The sequence below is a fragment of the Enhydra lutris genome, unplaced genomic scaffold (genome assembly GCF_002288905.1).
Source record: "Enhydra lutris kenyoni isolate GAN:26980312 unplaced genomic scaffold, ASM228890v2 scaffoldscaffold54, whole genome shotgun sequence".
Taxonomy (NCBI): Eukaryota; Metazoa; Chordata; class Mammalia; order Carnivora; family Mustelidae; genus Enhydra; species Enhydra lutris.
In genome coordinates this window covers 9,994,441-10,013,770 of record NW_019154138.1, presented here as the reverse complement: position 1 = coordinate 10,013,770, position 19,330 = coordinate 9,994,441, and the positions used below count along the sequence as shown (strand labels likewise).

General features: G+C 47.2%; 1 protein-coding gene across 1 annotated transcript; it reads left to right on the top strand.

Annotated features, from left to right (window-relative positions):
- The first annotated feature begins 399 nt into the window (after positions 1 to 399).
- On the top strand, positions 400 to 13,227 carry LOC111157374 (cilia and flagella associated protein 20). The gene is made up of 6 exons (XM_022518729.1): positions 400 to 733; positions 10,290 to 10,369; positions 11,070 to 11,181; positions 11,769 to 11,957; positions 12,548 to 12,658; positions 13,143 to 13,227. Exons 1-6 carry the CDS (start codon positions 650 to 652, stop codon positions 13,146 to 13,148), a joined length of 582 nt encoding a protein of 193 aa, XP_022374437.1. The 5' UTR covers positions 400 to 649; the 3' UTR covers positions 13,149 to 13,227.
- Positions 13,228 to 19,330: the final 6,103 nt, after the last annotated feature.

Here is a 19,330-nt window from a genome sequence, read left to right as displayed (position 1 = left end):
ACACCAGGTAAGCAATTGCTTAGCCACGCTACCTTCCGCGCCTTTCTCCACTTTTCTTTTGCCCTTGTAACTCCTCCCAGTCCCTCAGGGGGCGGGGCCAGGTCTTCACTCCCCTGACCCTACCCAGCCACGTTTCCTTGACACCGAGTTGGCGTACCACACATTCCACAATCCTCTATCTCCTTCCGCCTTCTAAAAGCAACTTTGAGGGACTACGAAGGAAAAATAGTTCCTTGACAACTGAGTTCTTTCCACAAGGAGGCGGAACTGGGGCGGGACTTAAGAGCGGAAGGGACAGGAAGTTCGTGATTCTTGTGGCAGGATTGGGCTTCTCGCGCTCAGGGGGCGGGTCAAACAGGCGGAGGGATCCATGTTACGCAGTGACGGCCCGTCGCCTCCATTTAAGGCGGGAGGAGCGGCGCGGAAGGCAGTTGCTGTGGTTTCCGAATTGAGGTTGCGTATATTTTGTGAGAGCTGAAACTCAAGGACTTAGAGTCTGGCTCCCAAGTTTAGCCGCGGGTAAGTGTAGATCAGGCGGCCAGGAGCGCAGCTTCTCATCTTCGAACCAGGACCGGCCCCTGCTTTCCCTTAGCCACTTGGTGCTCGTATCGAGGTCGGCTCCGGGGCGGCTGGGAAGGCCGCGGGCGAGATGTTCAAAAACACATTCCAGAGCGGCTTCCTCTCCATCCTCTACAGCATTGGCAGCAAACCCCTGCAGATCTGGGACAAAAAGGTTAGGAGCTGGGAGGCGGTGGCAGGGCGGGGTGCAGAGGCCGCGCCCCCTCCTCCGGGGGTTGGGGACGGGGTGGCGGGTAGTTGTGCCAAGTTGGAGCTCCGGGGAGGCCAGGCGGGCGCTGCTGTGACCTGTCCCCAGGCTGGTGTGACAGAGGCGCGAGGTATGGACGTCTTGTCAGCAAGGGGGTGGGGGTTGCGTGTAGGGTGAGCGTGGCTGGTGTTTAAGTGTCCTGCGGCCGTGGTGTGGTTGGGACAATGGTCCCTCGCCACCGTCTTGACTTGGTCAGTCAATTCCTCAGAGCCTCGGTTTCCCCATTCATATAATGCCCATATCCTAGCGTGAAATGCATAAACTTAACTGAGGTTGCTTTGGGAACATAGAGATGAAAGAAGCTGCTGTTCACTGATTTCACAAATATTTACTGATAGCCTGTTTTGTGCCAGGCACTGTGCTGGGCACAAGACACAGAGTCTTTGTTCCAGGCATCCTCACAGGGACAAAGCCAGAAGGCAGTTGTGTTTGGATTTGATTCATTTGCTCCTTTCCTTCCAGTGATCTCAAACAAGGTAGAAGTCGGTGCCCTTTGGCACCTGCTCCACATTCGTTGCTACTTGGGGTTTGTGCTGTGCCTTCCGTGCTTGGTGTCTACATCAGGAAAATTGCAGAATGGTGATAAAGTTTTGTTTGGAGTAATAAGCTCAGAGCCACGTACCAGCCTCACTATTTTTATTGAGGTATCCACTGGATAACACTTTCACTGAGCCCAGGAGATGATGACCCTGCCCTTCGTCTCCTTTTTGGAGGTATTGAGTAGGGGACATGTGTGTCTAGCATGCTGTGAGTTGGTCTGCATTTTATGACTTTGTTATTTCATTTATCATGCATGTTCTCTGTCAGCTGTAAACCCCCCCCCCTTTTTAAGTTAAGACAGGTACTCTATTGTGAAAGGCAGGTGATTCCTCAGGGGACAACAGAAAGAAGTAGTATGTTGAATAGTGTTGTTGTTGTTGTTGTTGTTGTTTTTAAGATTTTATTTATTTATTTGACAGACAGAGATCACAAGTAGGCAGAGCAGCAGGCAGAGAGAGAGAGGGAAGCAGGCTCCCTGCTGAGCAGAGAGCCCGATGTGGGGCTCCATCCCAGGACCTTGGGATCATGACCTGAGCCGAAGGCAGAGGCTTAACCCACTGAGCCACCCAGACGCCCCTTGAATGGTGTTTTTATAGAGATGGATGTGGAATCATCTACATAAGCAGTTTATCGGTAATGAAGTCAAGAATCTTGGATTTCATCTCAGAACAAATCTTTGTCTTCCCATATCCCCAGATAAGCATTTTGGGCCACCTAGAGATTGAGAGAGAACACAGATAGCCTTATGCCTGTCATCACTAGGGATATCTGCATTTCCAAAGAAGCATTGAGGGTGGTATGTTCTTAATGTCATTTTTGTAAGATAGTTGAAAGATCTGAGTATAGTGGGTTGTTTGAGCCTTTTGCTTATCTGAAAAACCTGACCAGCTTTCTTCTTTCACAGTGCTTCTATCCACAAGTTAAGGCTAATACCAAGAGTATTACACAGGAAAGCAGTTCTTTAATTTTTTCCCCTATGTTACTGAGGTTTTTCAGTTCCATGGTTTTGTTCACATTATAATAAACACTGTAAACTCTAAATCACATCTCTGCAAAGAGAGCTTGGAGTGAATGTACCTGAAAACTTTGTAAGGATGTGGCTTGACTTAGTTATGGACTGTCCTGGAGAGAGTAGCCTTGTGTGCCACTGAACATGGAGTTGTAACAAAAGTGTCAGTATGAGGCAATCGAACTAGAGAATGCGACCTAATCTAAGAGGGGTTTACAGAGCAGGTCAGAGAATTTACTAACCCTGAAAAAATTCCAGGGGTGGTGAGACCTTAGCATTTCTAGTAGGTGAAACTTACCGGGGTTGTCCATTTTAACCCTTCTGGAGCTTGGTCTTCTGTAGTGTGTTTTATTTTTCAAATGCAGCTTTTTGATTAGTCAACATGTTTACACATGGAACATAAAAGCAAAGTAACCATGGTGCACTGTGTCCCTTAACAACGCCACTAGAGGTCAGATGGTACCCTAATGACATAAACACGTGTGAAAACATTAGAACAACTGGCAGGGTTACATAGAATAAATTAAACAGACAAAACATTTCGAGTAACACTCATTTTAGGCAAAGTTCTTGTAATAGTAAAAGTTAATTATGTTTCTACTTTTCCTATTTAGACTGAAAAGTGTTTAGGGGTGAATTTTTTTCCCTGGGGCAAGAAAAGGTAAGGAAGGAAAATGGCAAGTTTGGGGTCAGATCCGTAGGCTTTGTTGTATGTGTGCCTTTTCTCGGCTATATTAACAAAGTCCTCAGGAAGTGCCGGGAATCCAACCCAGTTGGGGAAACACTGGGAATTGATAGACTTACCAAAGATTTATTGAGCCACAGTTAAATCACTGGCACTATGTAGATTTGGGAAGATAAGAAGAGAGAAGACGACATTTTCCCTGCTCTCAGGGAGTAAGGCAAAGTTGTAGTAAAGGCAAAGTCTATTAGAGGGAGGGATGGATTGCCTACAATTATCTAGAAATGGCCCTGACCTTTGCCAGTAGGTACATATGGCTATTTTTACTATTTTGATTTCACAAACTTTACTGTTCTCCTTCCGAGTTTATGAAGACAGAATTTCTATATTTGTTTTTTGTGAAGAATAATCTTGGAAAAATTAGGTTTGGCTTCTGTTGAGGCTCTGTGTCTCCTTATGAATGTGAGGAGTGAATGCTATATTCCTAATACCAGTGAATTGACAAACTCCATTTTCACGGGTGTGGTTACTAATATTTGTAACACCTGCGTTTATCCTACACTCCTTGAAGTTCATACTACCTCCCCCCATTCCATATTTCAAATCTTAATTTAAACATTATTTCACTGGGAGCTTAAGTTAGGTCTCCTCTGTGCACCTGTGGCCCTCTACAGCACACTTATGGCGGTTGCCAGTTTATTGTGTATTTCCCACTAGACTACCAGTTCCTTAAGGGGAAGAAAAGTATTTTACCTTGAAACCCCAGGGCTGGAGTTGGGACAGTGGATTTGAGTCCTGGGTCTGCCTTCTCTCCCATGCTGTGTAACCTCGGGCAAGTACTTACCTACTCAGTTTTCTCATTTTGTAATGATGCTACCGCCTCCCATGATTATGGAGATTAAATGAAGATGTATATAAGAAATGCTTGACAGCAGAGTTATGGCATACAATATTAAATAGGGTGGGGAACTGAGGAATTTGCTCAAGAGTAAGTAAGTCTGTAACTGATGCTGAGGAATAGGAAGTGCAGTAAAGTCAGACTTCAGAAATTAGGATAATTTTGTCATTGTACCAGGGCTTTCCCAGTCCCAAAGCCTTAATATGGCTCTTAGGCCTCACAGCACATAGTCTGGTGCCCGCTTCACTGCTTCTCCAGGCTCACATCCCCCAGGCTCCTCACCTTAGCAGTGACCTCCCACTGAACTGAAACCCTTCTTGAACCTTCAAGGCTTCTATACCTGCTGGTCCCTCTGCTGGGACCCACCCTGCCACTCTTCATTAGTCTCTAGGTCACAGTGCAAAGGCACTTCCTCAGGTTACATTAGTTTATATCCACTTGTCCCTCCAGGTTAAGTTCATTTGTATCCCCTTAGAGAACCTCTACTTCCTTTTCATCAGACTCCTCATACTTGAAATTAGCTTCTGAAAGTCTGTATGCCTGGCTACACTCTAATCTTCCTGACAGAGATCTCTGCAATTAAAAAAAAAAATGTTACTTATTTGAGAGCATGAGAGGGAGGGCAGAGGGGAGGGGCAGAGGGAGAGAGAGTCTCAAGTGGACTTCCCGCTGAGCCAGAGGCGGAAGTGGGGCTTGATCCCACGGCCCTGAGATCATAACCTGAGCTGAAACCAAGAGTCTGGACCTTAACCGACTGTACCACCCAGGAGCCCCAAGACCTCAGCTGCGGAGAAATTAGGGGTTTCTTGATGTTCCCTTAACTTTTGGGACCAGCAAATACTACATTTACTAAAGGACTTTTTTGTTTAATGTAGACATTACTTCTGGTTTGTAAAGAAAATACCAGATGGTTCTATTCCCATTTATGCCTATATAAAACATACAGTTTTCATATTTCACATATAAATCTAAGTCTCATATGCTAAAAGTTTACTAGATGAGAATGTTAATTCATACCAGCTTCTCTGCCTTTCTTGCCTCTCACCTTGTCTTTCAGCTGCTGCTGATCCTTGCCTGTTCCAAAGCTAAATATTAGAACCAGACTTTGTGGTTGTTGCTGGATAGTATTAGACTCCCATTCCCTGTTCCTAATTTTATTTATTTATTTCCCCTGTTCCCAATTTTAAAAATCAACTGTCTCCAGAAAGGTAGTTTCTATACCCAGTTTTATTATTTTTTTTTAAAGATTTTATTTATTTATTTGTCAGAGAGAGAGAGAAAGAGAGAGAGAGCGCCAGCAGGAGAACACAAGCAGGCAGAGCTGCAGGCCGAGGCAGAGGCAGAGAGAGAAGCAGGCTCCCCACTGAGCAAGGAGCCTGATGCGGGACTTGATCCCAGGACCCTGGGATCACGACCTGAGCTGAAGGCAGCGGCTTAACCAACTGAGCCACCCAGGTATCCCTCTATACCCAGTTTTAAATTAACAAACCTTACCGGTACCTTGTTAAACTGCTGCAGTTTCCAGTAGCATAGAGGCAAGGGCATTTGGGCAGGAAGGTAGTACAACGGTTTGTTTGGTGGTTTGGTTTGGTTTGGTTTGGTTTGGTTTGGTTTGGTTTGGTTTGGAAGACTTTCCCTGGATCAGTCTGATGATGTTTATTATTCGGAGTGACAGCTTTTACTATAATTGGGCGAAGGCATAAGTTTTGATTATACTTGCCCTTGCAAGGAATTGCTAGGGAGACTGGTTAGCAGTGCACTTAATTGACCCATTGGAGCCTGCAAAGCCCAAGCCTTGAGGCAGAGCTATGCCCAGCTCTCCCCACAGAGGTCTCCCTCTGCCTGCTTTCAGACTTAGATCCCAGCCCTTAGCTGCCAGCAGAAACTTTCCTGCTGAAATGGACAGCTCTAATGGCTTAATGTAAATTGGAACGTGTGTCATTAAGACTAGGATGCCAGATGGCTGAGGGCTCAGCTGTCCGCCAGGATAAGTGGGTGGAGCCAGAGAAATGAAAGGTGGGGGCAGGGAATGCATACAACTCATGTGTTATTTTTAAAACACTTGAAGAAATGTGGAGCATTGGCCAGCTTCCTCCCTATCCCAGGAGTACTTTTTTCCCCTCAGCTTGACCCTCCTCCCTGGAGCTTACATTGAAAAAAAAAAAAAAAAAAAAAATCACTGTTCTTTATTAGTTGCCCCAGCAACCATGGAAAGCCTGCGAGAGTGATTGCAAGAAGGGCTTGAAGGTTCCCTTCCTGGTGTCTGTCTGCAGGGGCTGAGAACCATTCTCATTTGTAATAGCTAGTAGCCTGGGTTCTGTGGCTCATAGCTTGGGGGTGGTGATGTGGGGGGTGGGGCAGGTGGGGGTAGGGAGTTCATGGGGGGGGGGGAAAGATTGGCTTTGTTTATTTTTTGGAGGAATGAAACACTTGTAGCCCACACCTTGATAGTGGGAGTGTGTCATAAAATAAAAAAGAATTGACAAGTCAACAATTGGCACTTTCTCATTTAGAGAGGGAAGTAGAATAAACCCACTTCCACCGTGAGCAATAAATGCTGACCAGTTCATTTTGTCTTCATTTCAAAGCCAGGCCTGCTTAGCGACCTCTGAACTGGAAGGAGCTGAGGAAAGGAAGTTAATGCTTTCTGAGGCCATGTATCTTGTTATATGTGTTTGTCAGAAGCTGGACTGAGGAGGAGGGGGTGGCTTCCTGGAAGACCTTTACAATTTGAGGTGGTGACAGCCAGATTGCCAGGGAGGGTGGTTGGGAGGACTTGCCCCAAACTGTCCACTCCTTTTCCCTTTGATCCTAATTTTAGAACCTAGAGAGGTTTGAGGAGGTTTCCTTTAAGTGCTTATTATCTCTGGTTAATTGCGCCCCCACCCCACCCCACCCCTCTTTTCCAGTGAGCATTTGCAGTGAGTATTTTTCCAGTGTGTATTTGACTTAATAAAGGAGAAAAATCATAATTCACTAACAAATCAACTTAATTTGATTTCAGAGCTCTGGCAGCTCGTGATAGGAGAATACTTAAAACTCCAGAGAGACTGGTGGCATTCCTTTGAAAAAGCTGCCTTTTTTCCTGACTTCTCTTGTTTTATGGACTACGTTAATTAATTTTGTAAGAATTAAGTCTATGAGTGTGGTGGTTGATGTGTGCTGAGAGAAATTTCTCTTTAGGAAGTTATTGAAAGTCTAGCTAAAAATGAGCTTGCCTCTGGGGTAAAAGCAGAAGAGAATACACCAAGTCTGTTTTGACTTCCAGTCTGTTGGCTTCTGCGTGCAATGTAAGGCATTGTTTTCTTCTGTAAAGACTTGAATAACCACATTTGCTGGAGTGAAGTCATCTGCTGTAAACTTTGAGATGGGCAGAAGCAAGTTTCCTAACATTTCTTCCTTGTGAAATCTGGCTGGGCTTTCTGGAGCTGATAGATAATTCTCATTGTGCTAGGAGAGACCTTCAGAAGACCTAAGATTTGAGGCCATGCTTTTAAGCAGTGTTGGGTCAATTGCAACAGGTTGCCTTTTAGTTGTCCTTTAGCCCTTAATCTTTTCAAGTTAACCATCTGTTTGATGTTGCATTATGTACCTTTTAAAGAAAGAATGAAGTTATATTAGATGTAACTATAATTATATTAGAACAATTAGAGGTATGTTATAAAATTAGTGTTTGTGTCTTGTTGGAATACTGGCAGCTCTTAGCAATGTGACTGCATCATGTTATTTGGAAATGGAAATAATTTCTTGTTTGATTCCTCCTTCACCGAAAAGTCGGCTTGATTTTCCCCAGCAGCTGTGGGCTAGCAAACAGAGGAGGAATATTGCTACTTCGTGTTTTTTGCTTCGTGAATATTGCCAGAGTGTTTATATGGGGGATGAGGTGGGCAGTGTTGGCATGTGGTACACAGACCCAGGGCTTTGTGCTCTTAATCTCCCTGGGAAAGAGGCCCAGAATTCGAAGCAGGAGGGCATTGGGTGTCGCCAGCTTTGTTTGAGAAGCACTTCAATGTGACATTTGTGTCTTAAGAACCTAAGAAATGCTGCATTGGCAGAGATCTGGGGCCCGTCCACCATGCATTCTGTCTCTGATAATGGGCACCAAAGGCTGATTTGTGGGAAAGCATTCTTCACGCTGGCAGCTTCCCGGGCTTTGTGACATACCCCAGGCTCTCTGGCTTCCTATAATAGTCCATGGTGGATGTGTTATCCAGGAATTTTTAAAAAATCCTCCTTGAATCTATTCATCCTTGCCAACTCTCAGGGTGACAAATTCCAGAAGTCAGCAAATATTTGAATGCTTAGTTTATGCCTAGCATAGTACTAAGCATTGTAGAAGATACAAATGATGCTTAATACTTGATCCCTACCTTTGAGCTTAGACTTTTTCGAGGAGGCAAGACTCAGTTGCATCTTTCAGGAGGAGATGGGCAGTAGTAATATCTGATCTCACATGGGAATACCAAGCACACCGTAAGTGGATCAAATTCATAGTAACAGAGGTCATAGATACTGAGGTCTAAACACAAAATGCCATATTATTAATGAGCAGTTTTGAAAAATGCAACTGTCAGACTTGACACTGCTCTCTTAATGTGCAAGCCCAGTGGAAAGCCAAAGGATTGAGGCATTGACCATGACAGGCCAATACAGCCATTTTCACTATACCTGGAAAAAGACTACATGATTTTGGAGCATACTGTTCTAAAGCTGGTAGATCTTTTTCATTTGTGAATACATTCAGCCCTAATAGGCCAGCCCCGTGTTGAAAATGCCTGTGCCTTTCTCTGCCCCGTCCATGTTAGGTGCTTCCGAGTTTAGAGCTTGAAGTTAATTCTGCTTTCCTGAATTATTTTGAAAAGGGAAATCCATATTGAGTATTGATCTCTCCCCATATTATACCTCCTACATATGCAGCAGACAGTACAAGACAATGTGGGATGAGGTGCTAAATTAAGACCTCTAGGCTACATGAGCCAGACAGACAAATCATAAAGAAGAGAGGTCGGTGTGGGATGAAATGCTAAAGAAGGCTTCTGTGCATGGCAAAGATGAGACTTGAATTCTTACTTTAGAAAGTTGAAATTTAGGGGCATTTGGGTGGCTCACTCATTAAATGTCTGCCTTTGGCTTAGGCCATGATCCCAGGGTCCTGCAATTGAGCCCCACACTGGGCTCCCTACTCAGCAGGAAGCCTGCTTCTCCCTCTCCCACTCCCCCTGTTTGTGTTCCCTCTCTCGCTGTCTCTGTCAAATAAATAAATAAAATATTTTTTAAAAAAATAGTTGAAATTTAAGAGACTCTTTTTTTTTTCTTTAAAGATTTTATTTATTTATTTGACAGAGATCACAAGTAGGCAGAGAGGCAGGCAGAGAGAGAGGAGGAAGCAGGCTCCCCACTGAGCAGAGAGTCTGATGCAGGGCTGGATCCCAGGACCCTGAGATCATGACCTGAGTCGAAGGCAGAGGCTTTAACCCACTGAGCTACCCAGGCACCCCGAAATTTAAGAGACTCTTAACGATTGAGAACAAACTGAGGGTTGTTGGAGGGAAGTGGGTGGGGATGAGCTAGATGGTGACGGCATTAAGGAGGGCACTTGTTGTGATGACACAGGGGGTCGTATCCCCCCAGTGCAGTGATGCATTGAATTCTACTCCTGAAACCAGTATTACACTGTGTTAACTAACTAGAACTTAAATTAAAAAGAAAAAAGAAAGAAAGCAGCTTAAAAAAAAAAAACAACACGGGAATTTAGGGAACAGAAGGTAGGGAAACGGGAAGTAGGAGCACAGTACTGAGCATTGTAGAAGATAGAATGATGCTCCATACTGAGGGCGGAATGCTTTCCTGTTTTGGTTGCCACCCTCCTTCTCAGTGGCACCCAGCATTCGTCCTTTCTGGCGAGGGTGCGTCAGGCAGTGCGGGGGCTGTGGAAAGCCTGGTCGTTCATCCTGACTCTCTCGGGATCCTCATTTGTGTTCTCCGGGTGTCAGTGTCCACGTCTGTGAAATACCAGCTACCTAGTGATTTTGGTTGTCGTTTGGACTAAGTCAGAGAATGTAGATGAGTGTCCCTCGTGCCCAGTGTGTACAACATTGTCCTGGCGGATGGATTGCCAGCTCACCTGCAGTTCCTGTGCTGGCTGATGGGACCCTGTAGAGAGGGAATATCATGGCTTGCTGGCACATAAGCTCAGTATGCCATGTCACACGGTTCTGTCATGCCTCGAGGGCTACTGTGGTCTCCTTTAAATGGTTCCATTTGGCCTTCAAAATCTTAACAAAGTTATTGCCAAATATTTCAGTACTGATCAGTTTAATTTTCTTCATTGTAGGTACGGAATGGCCACATCAAAAGAATCACTGATAATGACATCCAGTCCCTGGTGCTAGAGATTGAAGGAACAAATGTCAGGTAGGCAGTCCCTCTGTTCGCCCAGAGACACTGCGCTGGCGACGCAGTGCATGGTAGGGGTTCATAGAGCACAGACCGTGGGGCGATGACCTGGTGGGGATCCAGCTCTGCTGCTCACACCTTGCCTTGGGCAAGTTACTTAAGCCCTCAGGCCTCAGTTTCCTCACCTGTAAAATAGGGATAATGGGGTTATTGTGAAGATTGAGTAAGTGAATTGTGTGTAAACACATTTAGCGCCTGCTCAGCCCATAGTAAGTGCTGTGGGTTAGTTATATTATTATTAATACTTGACCAAGGCATGTGGACATGCGTGGAGGGGTGGCACTAATCATCCAGTGGGTGACCTGGGCCACAGTGCGGTTTTCCTAGTTATTGTGGTCTTAGTTTGGGTTTTCTATTATTGGATGGCTCCTTAGACCAGAGGGGAGCCGTCTTCACTGGAGGAAATTGCTCAGCTTGCCAGCCAGGCTTTGTTTTTCAGGTATTTTCTTGTTGATGTCTAGCCATGTGTGAAGCTTGTGTTTTGGAGTCCAGTATTTTTTCTTTTTTTTAAAGCATCGGGATTGAGGGATTATTGGATGATGTGTCTGGATCTTCTAGATCTACTCTCCAGTTTACCTTTTGGATCACGTGTTTTTGTGGTGTGTCCCACAGAGGAAAAGGCAACCGGTGTGTTTATCAGTGTCTCCTCTCTCTGCAGCACCACATACATCACGTGTCCTGCAGACCCAAAGAAGACGCTGGGGATTAAACTTCCCTTCCTCGTCATGATTATCAAAAATCTGAAGAAATATTTTACCTTTGAAGTACAGGTTAGTAGATGGACTTGTGTATACTCTTAGCTCTACCAGAGGGATAACCTGTCAACTTGCAAGAGAAAGTAGCTCTAGGAAAGTATACTTATTCTTTTGTGTGTCTTTTCTGCCTCTGCTAGACACTTGGTGCAGCCATTATTATTATGACATAAATTTGGTATTAGTAATCAAACTTCAATGCCAAGTTTTTAAAGCAGCAGCAAGCACTTAGGAAGTCTGAACGATAGCTATGGGATCGCAAAGCTTGAAGGTTAGAGTGTGTCTGTTCGCTGCTGGTTATTGTTGGTCTTCGTTGTAGTACTTGTGATTTTTCAAATGGAAGAATGTTTATGAAATCATTCTATGGTCTGTGGGCCCTCGGCTGTGTCATGTGCCCTAAAGCAGCTGATGTCTCAGCAACTGACAAGATAAACTTGCTGCTTCCGGGCCATCTGCATCCAGTGTGACCTGTATCTGGTCTGTTTATTCTCCCTTGGGCCTCAGCCTTGGGAAACCAGGCTGTGGGAGTTCAGTCCCTTGCGTCACCAAGGTTGTCTCCTTCTTCCAAAGTAGAGTTACTATGGCTCTTTTTCTGTGTTTCATAGGTACTAGATGACAAGAATGTGCGTCGGCGGTTTCGGGCGAGTAACTACCAGAGTACCACCCGAGTCAAACCCTTCATCTGTACCATGCCCATGCGGTTGGATGATGGCTGGAACCAGATTCAGTTCAATCTGTCAGACTTCACTAGGCGGGCGTACGGCACAAATTATATTGAGACCCTAAGAGTGCAGGTACTAGCTCCTTTCCTGATGGAGGCCCGGACAGGAGAGGGGAGTGTGCTCTGCCCGCTGCTGGCTTGTGGCTCTTGTGACAGAACAGTGTGGCTTTCTGGCTGAGGGGCCCAAGTCACTGTCCAGAGGGCTCAGAAAGATCCAGGACACATTCAGGGGTCTGCTCAGATATAGTGGGAGAGCATAGCAAGCAAAATATCCCTCTTGCCTGAACCCACCCCAGGCCATGCTGAGGAGATGCCAAAGAGAGGAAGCTTTGACAGCATCATGGGAGGGGCTCCAGGAGAAGCAAGAAAAGAGGAAGGCCAATCATATTTTGTTTCCTTTTTTTTTTTAAAGACAAGGATGTCATACATCCTGCTTTTTTTAAAAAAGATTTTATTTATTTATTTGTCAGAGAGAGAGCACACAGGCAGAGCGGTAGGCAGAGGCGGAGAGAGAAGCAAGCTCCCTGCTGAGCAAGGAGCCCCATGCGGGGCTCGATCCCAGGACCCTGTGATCATGACCTGAGCCGAAGGCGGTGGCTTAACCAAATGAGCCACCCAGGCATCCCCATATTTTGTTTCTTAAAATAAGTCTTGCGCCCACAGATTCATGCAAACTGTCGCATCCGACGGGTTTACTTCTCAGACAGACTCTACTCAGAAGATGAACTGCCAGCAGAGTTCAAACTGTATCTCCCAGTTCAGAACAAAGCAAAGGTAAGGGGGCCTTCCTTGGAGGAGGCCAGATGGTGAGTTGGGGAAGCCGGAAAGTGTGCTCTTTTGAGGTCAGCCGCAGAGCCTCTCCATGCTGACATGGGGGCTGGAGTACTTTTCATCCTAAGATCTTCCTAAGGTCTCCTTCCACCATCACCACTGAATCAGGATCAGTCCTGTGAAATGTTTTGTTACTGCTGTCCCCACCTCTGCAAGGTGGTCCTACTCCTCCCTGCTTCCTGCTCATAAGCCTTCCTTGGAGAATGTCTTCCATCCGAACCTCTTCAGCGGCCCATCGGTATCCTCTGACAAAATGGCAGCCGCTTACATGCCTGACTGCTGCTGAACATTGTGCATTTCCGCACAGTCCAGTGTCACCTGCAGTGTCACCAGAGTCTGGAGGGGGGTGTTTCTTGTCATTGGCACTGACCATCTATTTTCTGATAACTTAAACTGATGCTTCTTCTGTTTGTTTCTTTTTCTCCAGCAATAACTGGAATGCAACTCAAGGGATAGCCCCTGGACATGGCTCTTAGTTTAAAAAGGAAACTGTCTGGAGGACAATGCAAAAAAAAAAAAAAAAAAAACCAACAAAAAACAAATATTTCTATTAGTTTACTGTGCTGTGGTTCTTTTATCTATTACTTGGTGTCCCCTGTTGTGGACACCAGTGACCATGCCATAATGCCATAATTGCATTGTAAGTACAGTGAAGAATAAGCCGTCCTTTGGAACATAAATGGTGGAGTTTATCCTGCTGCCTGCCTCAGTGTGTGGGGAGATACACTTACCACGAACTTACAGATTTGAAGATGTCCCATAAGGCAACTTCAGACCAATATTTCTTCCTACGGTTTATTCATTGTTTTATATATTATCTAAATATATGTATATGCTGTGTAATACTCATAATCCAGAAATGAATAAAATACTATATTCTTGGTTTGTAAATTTGTTTTTAGTTTATTTTTTTAAATATATTTTTTTCCTTTATGTTGTGAAGATAGAACTCTTTCCAAAGAATATCCCCTACACTCTTGCTCTGGAGTAGCTTGCAGTAAGCACGTAAAGAACAAGACAGATCTGTAGATACTGATGCAGAACAACTCCCAAGATAAACTAAATGGAAAAAAATTTGCCCAGCATATGACCAGTAGAGTCATTTTACTAGGGTTTAGGGCCCATGTCAAGCTTAAGACAAAGTGGCATCTAGTCTAGATGGCTCTTTTTTTTTTTAGTTCTTTTTATTACCTATTTATTTATTTTCTTATTTGTTTAAGAGAGAGTGGGTGGGGGGAAGCAGAGGATGAGGGAATCTGAAGCAGACTGAGCTGAGTGTAGAGCCCGAGGCAGAGCTTGATCTCACGACCCTGATATCACGACCTGAGCCCAAATCAAGAGGCAGACAGTCAACTGAGCCACCCAGGCCCCCCGCGAATGCTCTTAAATACTCTAGGAAGTTGTCATATTGGAGCTGCACATGCTGTTCTATAATAGCACGCCCAGTGTCTCTCAGCCTGGCAGCCACTCCCCATGTCCCTGTGTGAGCTCCAGATGAAGTGCTTGCCTTGGATTTAGTGACTTAGAAGAAAAGTGTTTCTTTAAACACTTGAATCACATGAGAACTGAAACCGTACCCTACTTTCCCTGCTCACACTTCTTCTTGGGCATATGCTTGGTTAGTGGCATGACAGACCCTGGCACAAATAGTTAAATTTAGAAAAGTGAAACACTTAGATGATGTAGCTCTACCCCATGCAACATTTCTGGTGAAAGCAGTCTGGGGGCAGAGAAGGGCATGTGCAGATATACCTGGTCTTGAGGGATATAGCAGAACTACTCCCGGCATCCAGAGAGAATAGTTACTGTAACGTGTAGGATTCTTGTACGATTAAAAAAAAAAGTTTTTGAAAAGTAATATTTATTAACAAGAATTTCCAAGTCAAAGAAAGAACAGAAGGCCATCCTAGATCCCATGCTCGCCCCAGGGAACTCCCCCAGATTCAATTCTGTTCCACAGAGATGGCTCTGGAGTCATGGGCACCAGCCATTTTGACTTCGACAAGAGGTAAAAACAGCGCTGACTTTGATGTTGCCATTGCCACCTTCTGTGAAGTTAAATGGCAAGAAGCATTCTTCCACGTCCTCATCCTCCAGAGCGTGCTGTGGGTAAGCACCGTGTCTTGGAGGCAGCCGGGGGCGGGGGGCTGCATTGGGGAGGTAGAGTCTGGAGGGGAAGGGGCTCCACCACTGCCTCTCATGCCTCATGGAGCTTCACTTCCCACAGTTGCCGAGTGCCTGACACCTAGCTGGGTCACTCAGGACAACTTTGCCCTTTTCTTTCCCTGCTAAGAATTAGACGGGAACCACCTTTCTCATGGATGCCTCCCCTCTGACAGGCACCAGTGGGTCACACAGAGGGCCATCCGCACAGGTGACCAGGCCTCTTCTTTCAGGGCCAACCCCAGTCACAGCTGAGTGTCATCCCACTTCTCCATCCTTAAACATACTAGCAATGCCGTTGTTAGACTCCGTGGGCCTGTCTCCTGAACCTTCGGGGTCACATGACGGTTGGAATCCTCAGAAGTGGGTGGCAGTCGGGGGGGCCAGGGACCGCAACAGAGTTTCTTGTCTCTGCTCACTGTACAGTGAAATCTTCCTTCCAATATGAGGTTGATTGTGGAATGAAAGATGCTTTTGTGGAGACGAGAAACCCCGGTTAACTTTCTGTCACTCTTCAGTGCCAGGCCATCAACGAAGTGCTCCTGGAAGTCCAGAGAAATACAGTAACACACTCTCCTCCACACAGAGCCCCTTTCACCCCGAGGCACTTGTTGGACTATGTATGGGGATTACCTCACCTCCCTCTCTGGTGTAGAAGGCAGCAGCTGTTGACTTCCCAGATGCTTTACATATCCATCCGAGAGGAAGTGAGGGGGCGTTGAGGGTGATGGGATGTATTATCTAAGCTGGACCCAGGCCACTGTGAATTGTGGCACCAATGACTGCAACGCCCCTCGCCCTCGGCCTTGCAGCTCACCAGGAAGATGGTGACACCCAGTTGTGAGGCTGAGGGAAGAAGGAAGGGACAGACCATGAGCGTTAGCAGCTTCCTTCACAGTGCTAGGGCCAGAGTGACCTTAGATGAAGAAGCAACCAGGGTTGCATTATGAGGCTCCTTGGAAGTCACATTGTGTGTTAGAAGGAATCGCTTTCCAAACAAGAGTGTTAGTTAATTGTCATGAACTCGTTGGCATAGGTGGGCAACCACTCCCAGCAGGACTCATCTTGGTGGAGAATGGATCCCTTATTTGCCACTGGCCCATTGAATGCTTTCCCTGTACCAGGCCAGCCCCCTCCTGGGGCACTTCTCAGGAAGACAGGTGTGCCAGAGAACAACCTCCAAGCTGATTTCCCCAGCACCCCAGCAGCTTTAGCCAAAAGCCTCAAGGGTCAGGGAATTCACTGAGAAAGATCTTGGTGCTCTCCTTGTCTAGCCCTCTGTCCCTCCATTTACTGCTAAGGGCACCGTAGCCCAGAGAGACATGGGCTAGCCCCTCAAATACTGGCAGGGATGGAACCAGGACCTGGGTTGCCTGACTGGAGTCTTGTGCCATCCCTGTCCTGGCGTTGGTGGCCCCCTGCCTCCTGTGCGGCTGTCTGTGCCCTTTTGGTAGAGGGCAGTGAGAAGTCAGAGAATCCCTCTAGGTGGCTGAGCCAGGTCAGAATTGGCTGCTGGAAAGAGCTCGAGGACCATACTCAGCTCTGCCTTTGTGAGGAGGGCTGGCCTGGTTGTCACTTCACAAATGCTTGTTAGTGGACCTTCGGCGACTGAGGCTAAGAGTATGAACCGGCAGGGGTAAAGGTCTGTGTTTCACTAATGGGTCACGGAAGTAGCCCCTGCTCATGGGAAGTTTAAAGCACACAAAGAATATGAAGGAAGATGGAAGTCCCAGTTTCCATTTCTGAAAATGTTTGAAGGGGCGAAGTTTTAATTATTTCACATGCATTTGTGTTACTGAATTTTTGCAGCATGGGAACAGGCCCTATTATTTTCATTTTACAGATGAGGAAACCAAGGCACAGAGACGAACATGCAGGAGCTGACACAGCGATCCCGTCGCCAGCAGAAGCTCACAGGCTCTAGAACCCCTGCACTGGGCTCTTAAATCACTCGACGTCTTTGACCTGCTCTTTCCTCCTCAACAAAAGGCCAGATGGAAATACTTACCTCAGAGCCGGGATGCAAGAGAAGCCCATGAACGACAGGGGTGGGGGAGTGGGGGTCCCATCAGTTGTGTTGTTTTTGTGCTGTGGAACACAATACAGCCATGAAAAGGGACATAGAGCAGCTAAGTGCAGCAACACAGGGAGCACAACCACCAGCAAGGAAGTGAGATGTAATGTGGTGGGAACGGGCCCACTTCTCTCTGATGTTTGGATAAGCCAAACAGTGCACTGTTCTGGAGGTACGGAGGACCACCCGTCGCTAGTGACAGGCAGGGGACTGAGTACCTCCAAATTCAGTGGACTGCTTTACGGAGGTGGGGTGGGGGCAGGCGTGATGGGAGAGGTGCTGCCAGGGCTTTATTCCAAGGGCCACCGGGGCTTTATTTCCTGACCTGGGCGGTTGTTTGCACACGGATATTTGCTTCAGTACAATTTGAATTACATGCACTGTTGAATACACCCTTCTGATTATATTTCTCATTTTTAAAAAGGTCAAATTTAGATTACTTAGCCCTGGCCTATTAATATTAAAATGCAGGCTCTTGGGGCCCAGCTCATTAAGATGCAGATTCTCCCGCAGTTGATCTAAATCTGGCCCAGAAATCTGCATGTGAACACCTTCCCCTGGTGATTTTTGGTGTTTCTGTCACTGGAGAAGCTGCTCCAATTCAACTCAAGCAAGAATTGAGTGCGGAGAGGCCTGATGCTGGAAAGGAAGGAAAGCATAAAGCAAAGCACCCCTCAAGCTTTAAGTTCCTTTTATGCAAAATTCTAGTATGTCACTTACATCTCTGCCCCTTTTCTAGAACCTGGAAATATGGAGTCCTATAATGCAAACCACCGGTGCCTCTGGGCTGTGGCAGAGGCCCTCTAGATCATAAATCCACAAGGCACTGAACAGCTGGATGGAGCACGAGCCTTGGAAAAATTGTGCCTCTTGGTATCCATGGTGTCTGAAGCAAAGCAAAACAGTGTGCAAGGGGTGGGATATGGAAGCATGTCAGCCAGATCCTCTTATTAAGGGGCAGAGAATGTCATCAGGAGCCTCTGCTGTTTCAGTGCACGAGGGGAATAAAGATGAACAGGGACTTCTGTGAGTTCTCTCATCACTTCCCCCCCCCCCCCGACTCTTCCACAATGTCTTCAGTTGTGAATCCTCCCAGTAGTTGGGCGGGGATGCAGGCACTAGCGTCAGGCGCCTTCGGAAGGGGCCTTCCAAGACGGCTCTCATATTCACTTGAAGTCTGAAGAACAGAATCCTTCCAAGCCTCTTTTCTTGGTGTTGGAAACCTACCAAAGCCAGCACGGCAGGTTCCTGGTGACTGCCAGGGACCGCCACCTTCGAGAGACAGCGCAGAGCTGTAGATCTCCGTCCCTCTGGGCTGGTTCCCAGCCGGGTGCTGCTCTGAAGCCCAGCCCAGACCACATGTAGGACATTGCTTACTAAGCATGTGAGAAAGATTCGTGCTACCTGTTCTGAAAGCTTGGCCTGGTGTCTCTTTGCTCTTTTTGGATGCATTTCCTTGGGGAACAGGAGGGTCACAAGGAAACCCTCTGCAGGTCTCAGGTGGCTGGGCCTGCCAAATTCTTAGGCCCCATTTTACTGGAGACAGAGGTACCTACATAACGTTTCTGGCCAGTCACGTATTTGAACTTGACTCATTTCCCCAGTGAACAGGCGTTTCTGAGATTCCTGTGTAATAACTACAGGGAGCAGAGATTCATTCCCAGAGTTTGTGCTCATGTTGGTTGGTGTGCTGGCAGAGGGATGTGGGACGGGAGATGCTCTACACCACAGCTCCTGCCCTGGCTCCAGGAGATCCCAGCAACCTCAAATATGGGAAATGAAGAAACTTGAGCTACCTTAGGGAGCCAAACCCCAGAGGGATCACTAGCCTTTGATGTGAGAATTGGGTATCAGCGGTCCCATTGTGCCCCACTTGCCCGAGGAAGCACCTGAGGCCTGAAGGGCACTTTGGGGCACCCCCCATCCCCCAGAAGGCTGAGCTCCATGGTATGGGGAACCCATGCTGGCTACTGCCCTCCCCTCCCGCTTTGGACTCCGTGAACCTCAGAGGCACCAGCAGCTGAAAGTTCTCCAAACCCCTGTACTTTAGGGATGTTTATGGAAAGCCGGCGGGTGGGAGGAGCCGGCGGGTGGGAGGAGCCGGCGGGTGGGAGGAGCCGGCGGGTGGGAGGAGCCGGCGGGGGGGAGGAGCCGGCGGGTGGGAGGAGCCGGCGGGTGGGAGGAGCCGGCGGGTGGGAGGAGCCGGCGGGTGGGAGGAGCCGGCGGGTGGGAGGAGCCGGCGGGTGGGAGGAGCCGGCGGGTGGGAGGAGCCGGCGGGTGGGAGGAGCCGGCGGGTGGGAGGAGCCGGCGGGTGGGAGGAGCCGGCGGGGGGGAGGAGCCGGCGGGTGGGAGGAGCCGGCGGGTGGGAGGAGCCGGCG

Coding starts and splice junctions, on each gene's coding strand:
- LOC111157374 (XM_022518729.1), top strand. CDS start 650: ATGTTCAAAAACACATTCCAGAGCGGCTTCCTCTCCATCCTCTACAGC. Junction 734..10,289: donor TGCAGATCTGGGACAAAAAG/GTTAGGAGCTGG, acceptor TCTTCATTGTAG/GTACGGAATGGCCACATCAA. Junction 11,182..11,768: donor ATTTTACCTTTGAAGTACAG/GTTAGTAGATGG, acceptor TGTGTTTCATAG/GTACTAGATGACAAGAATGT.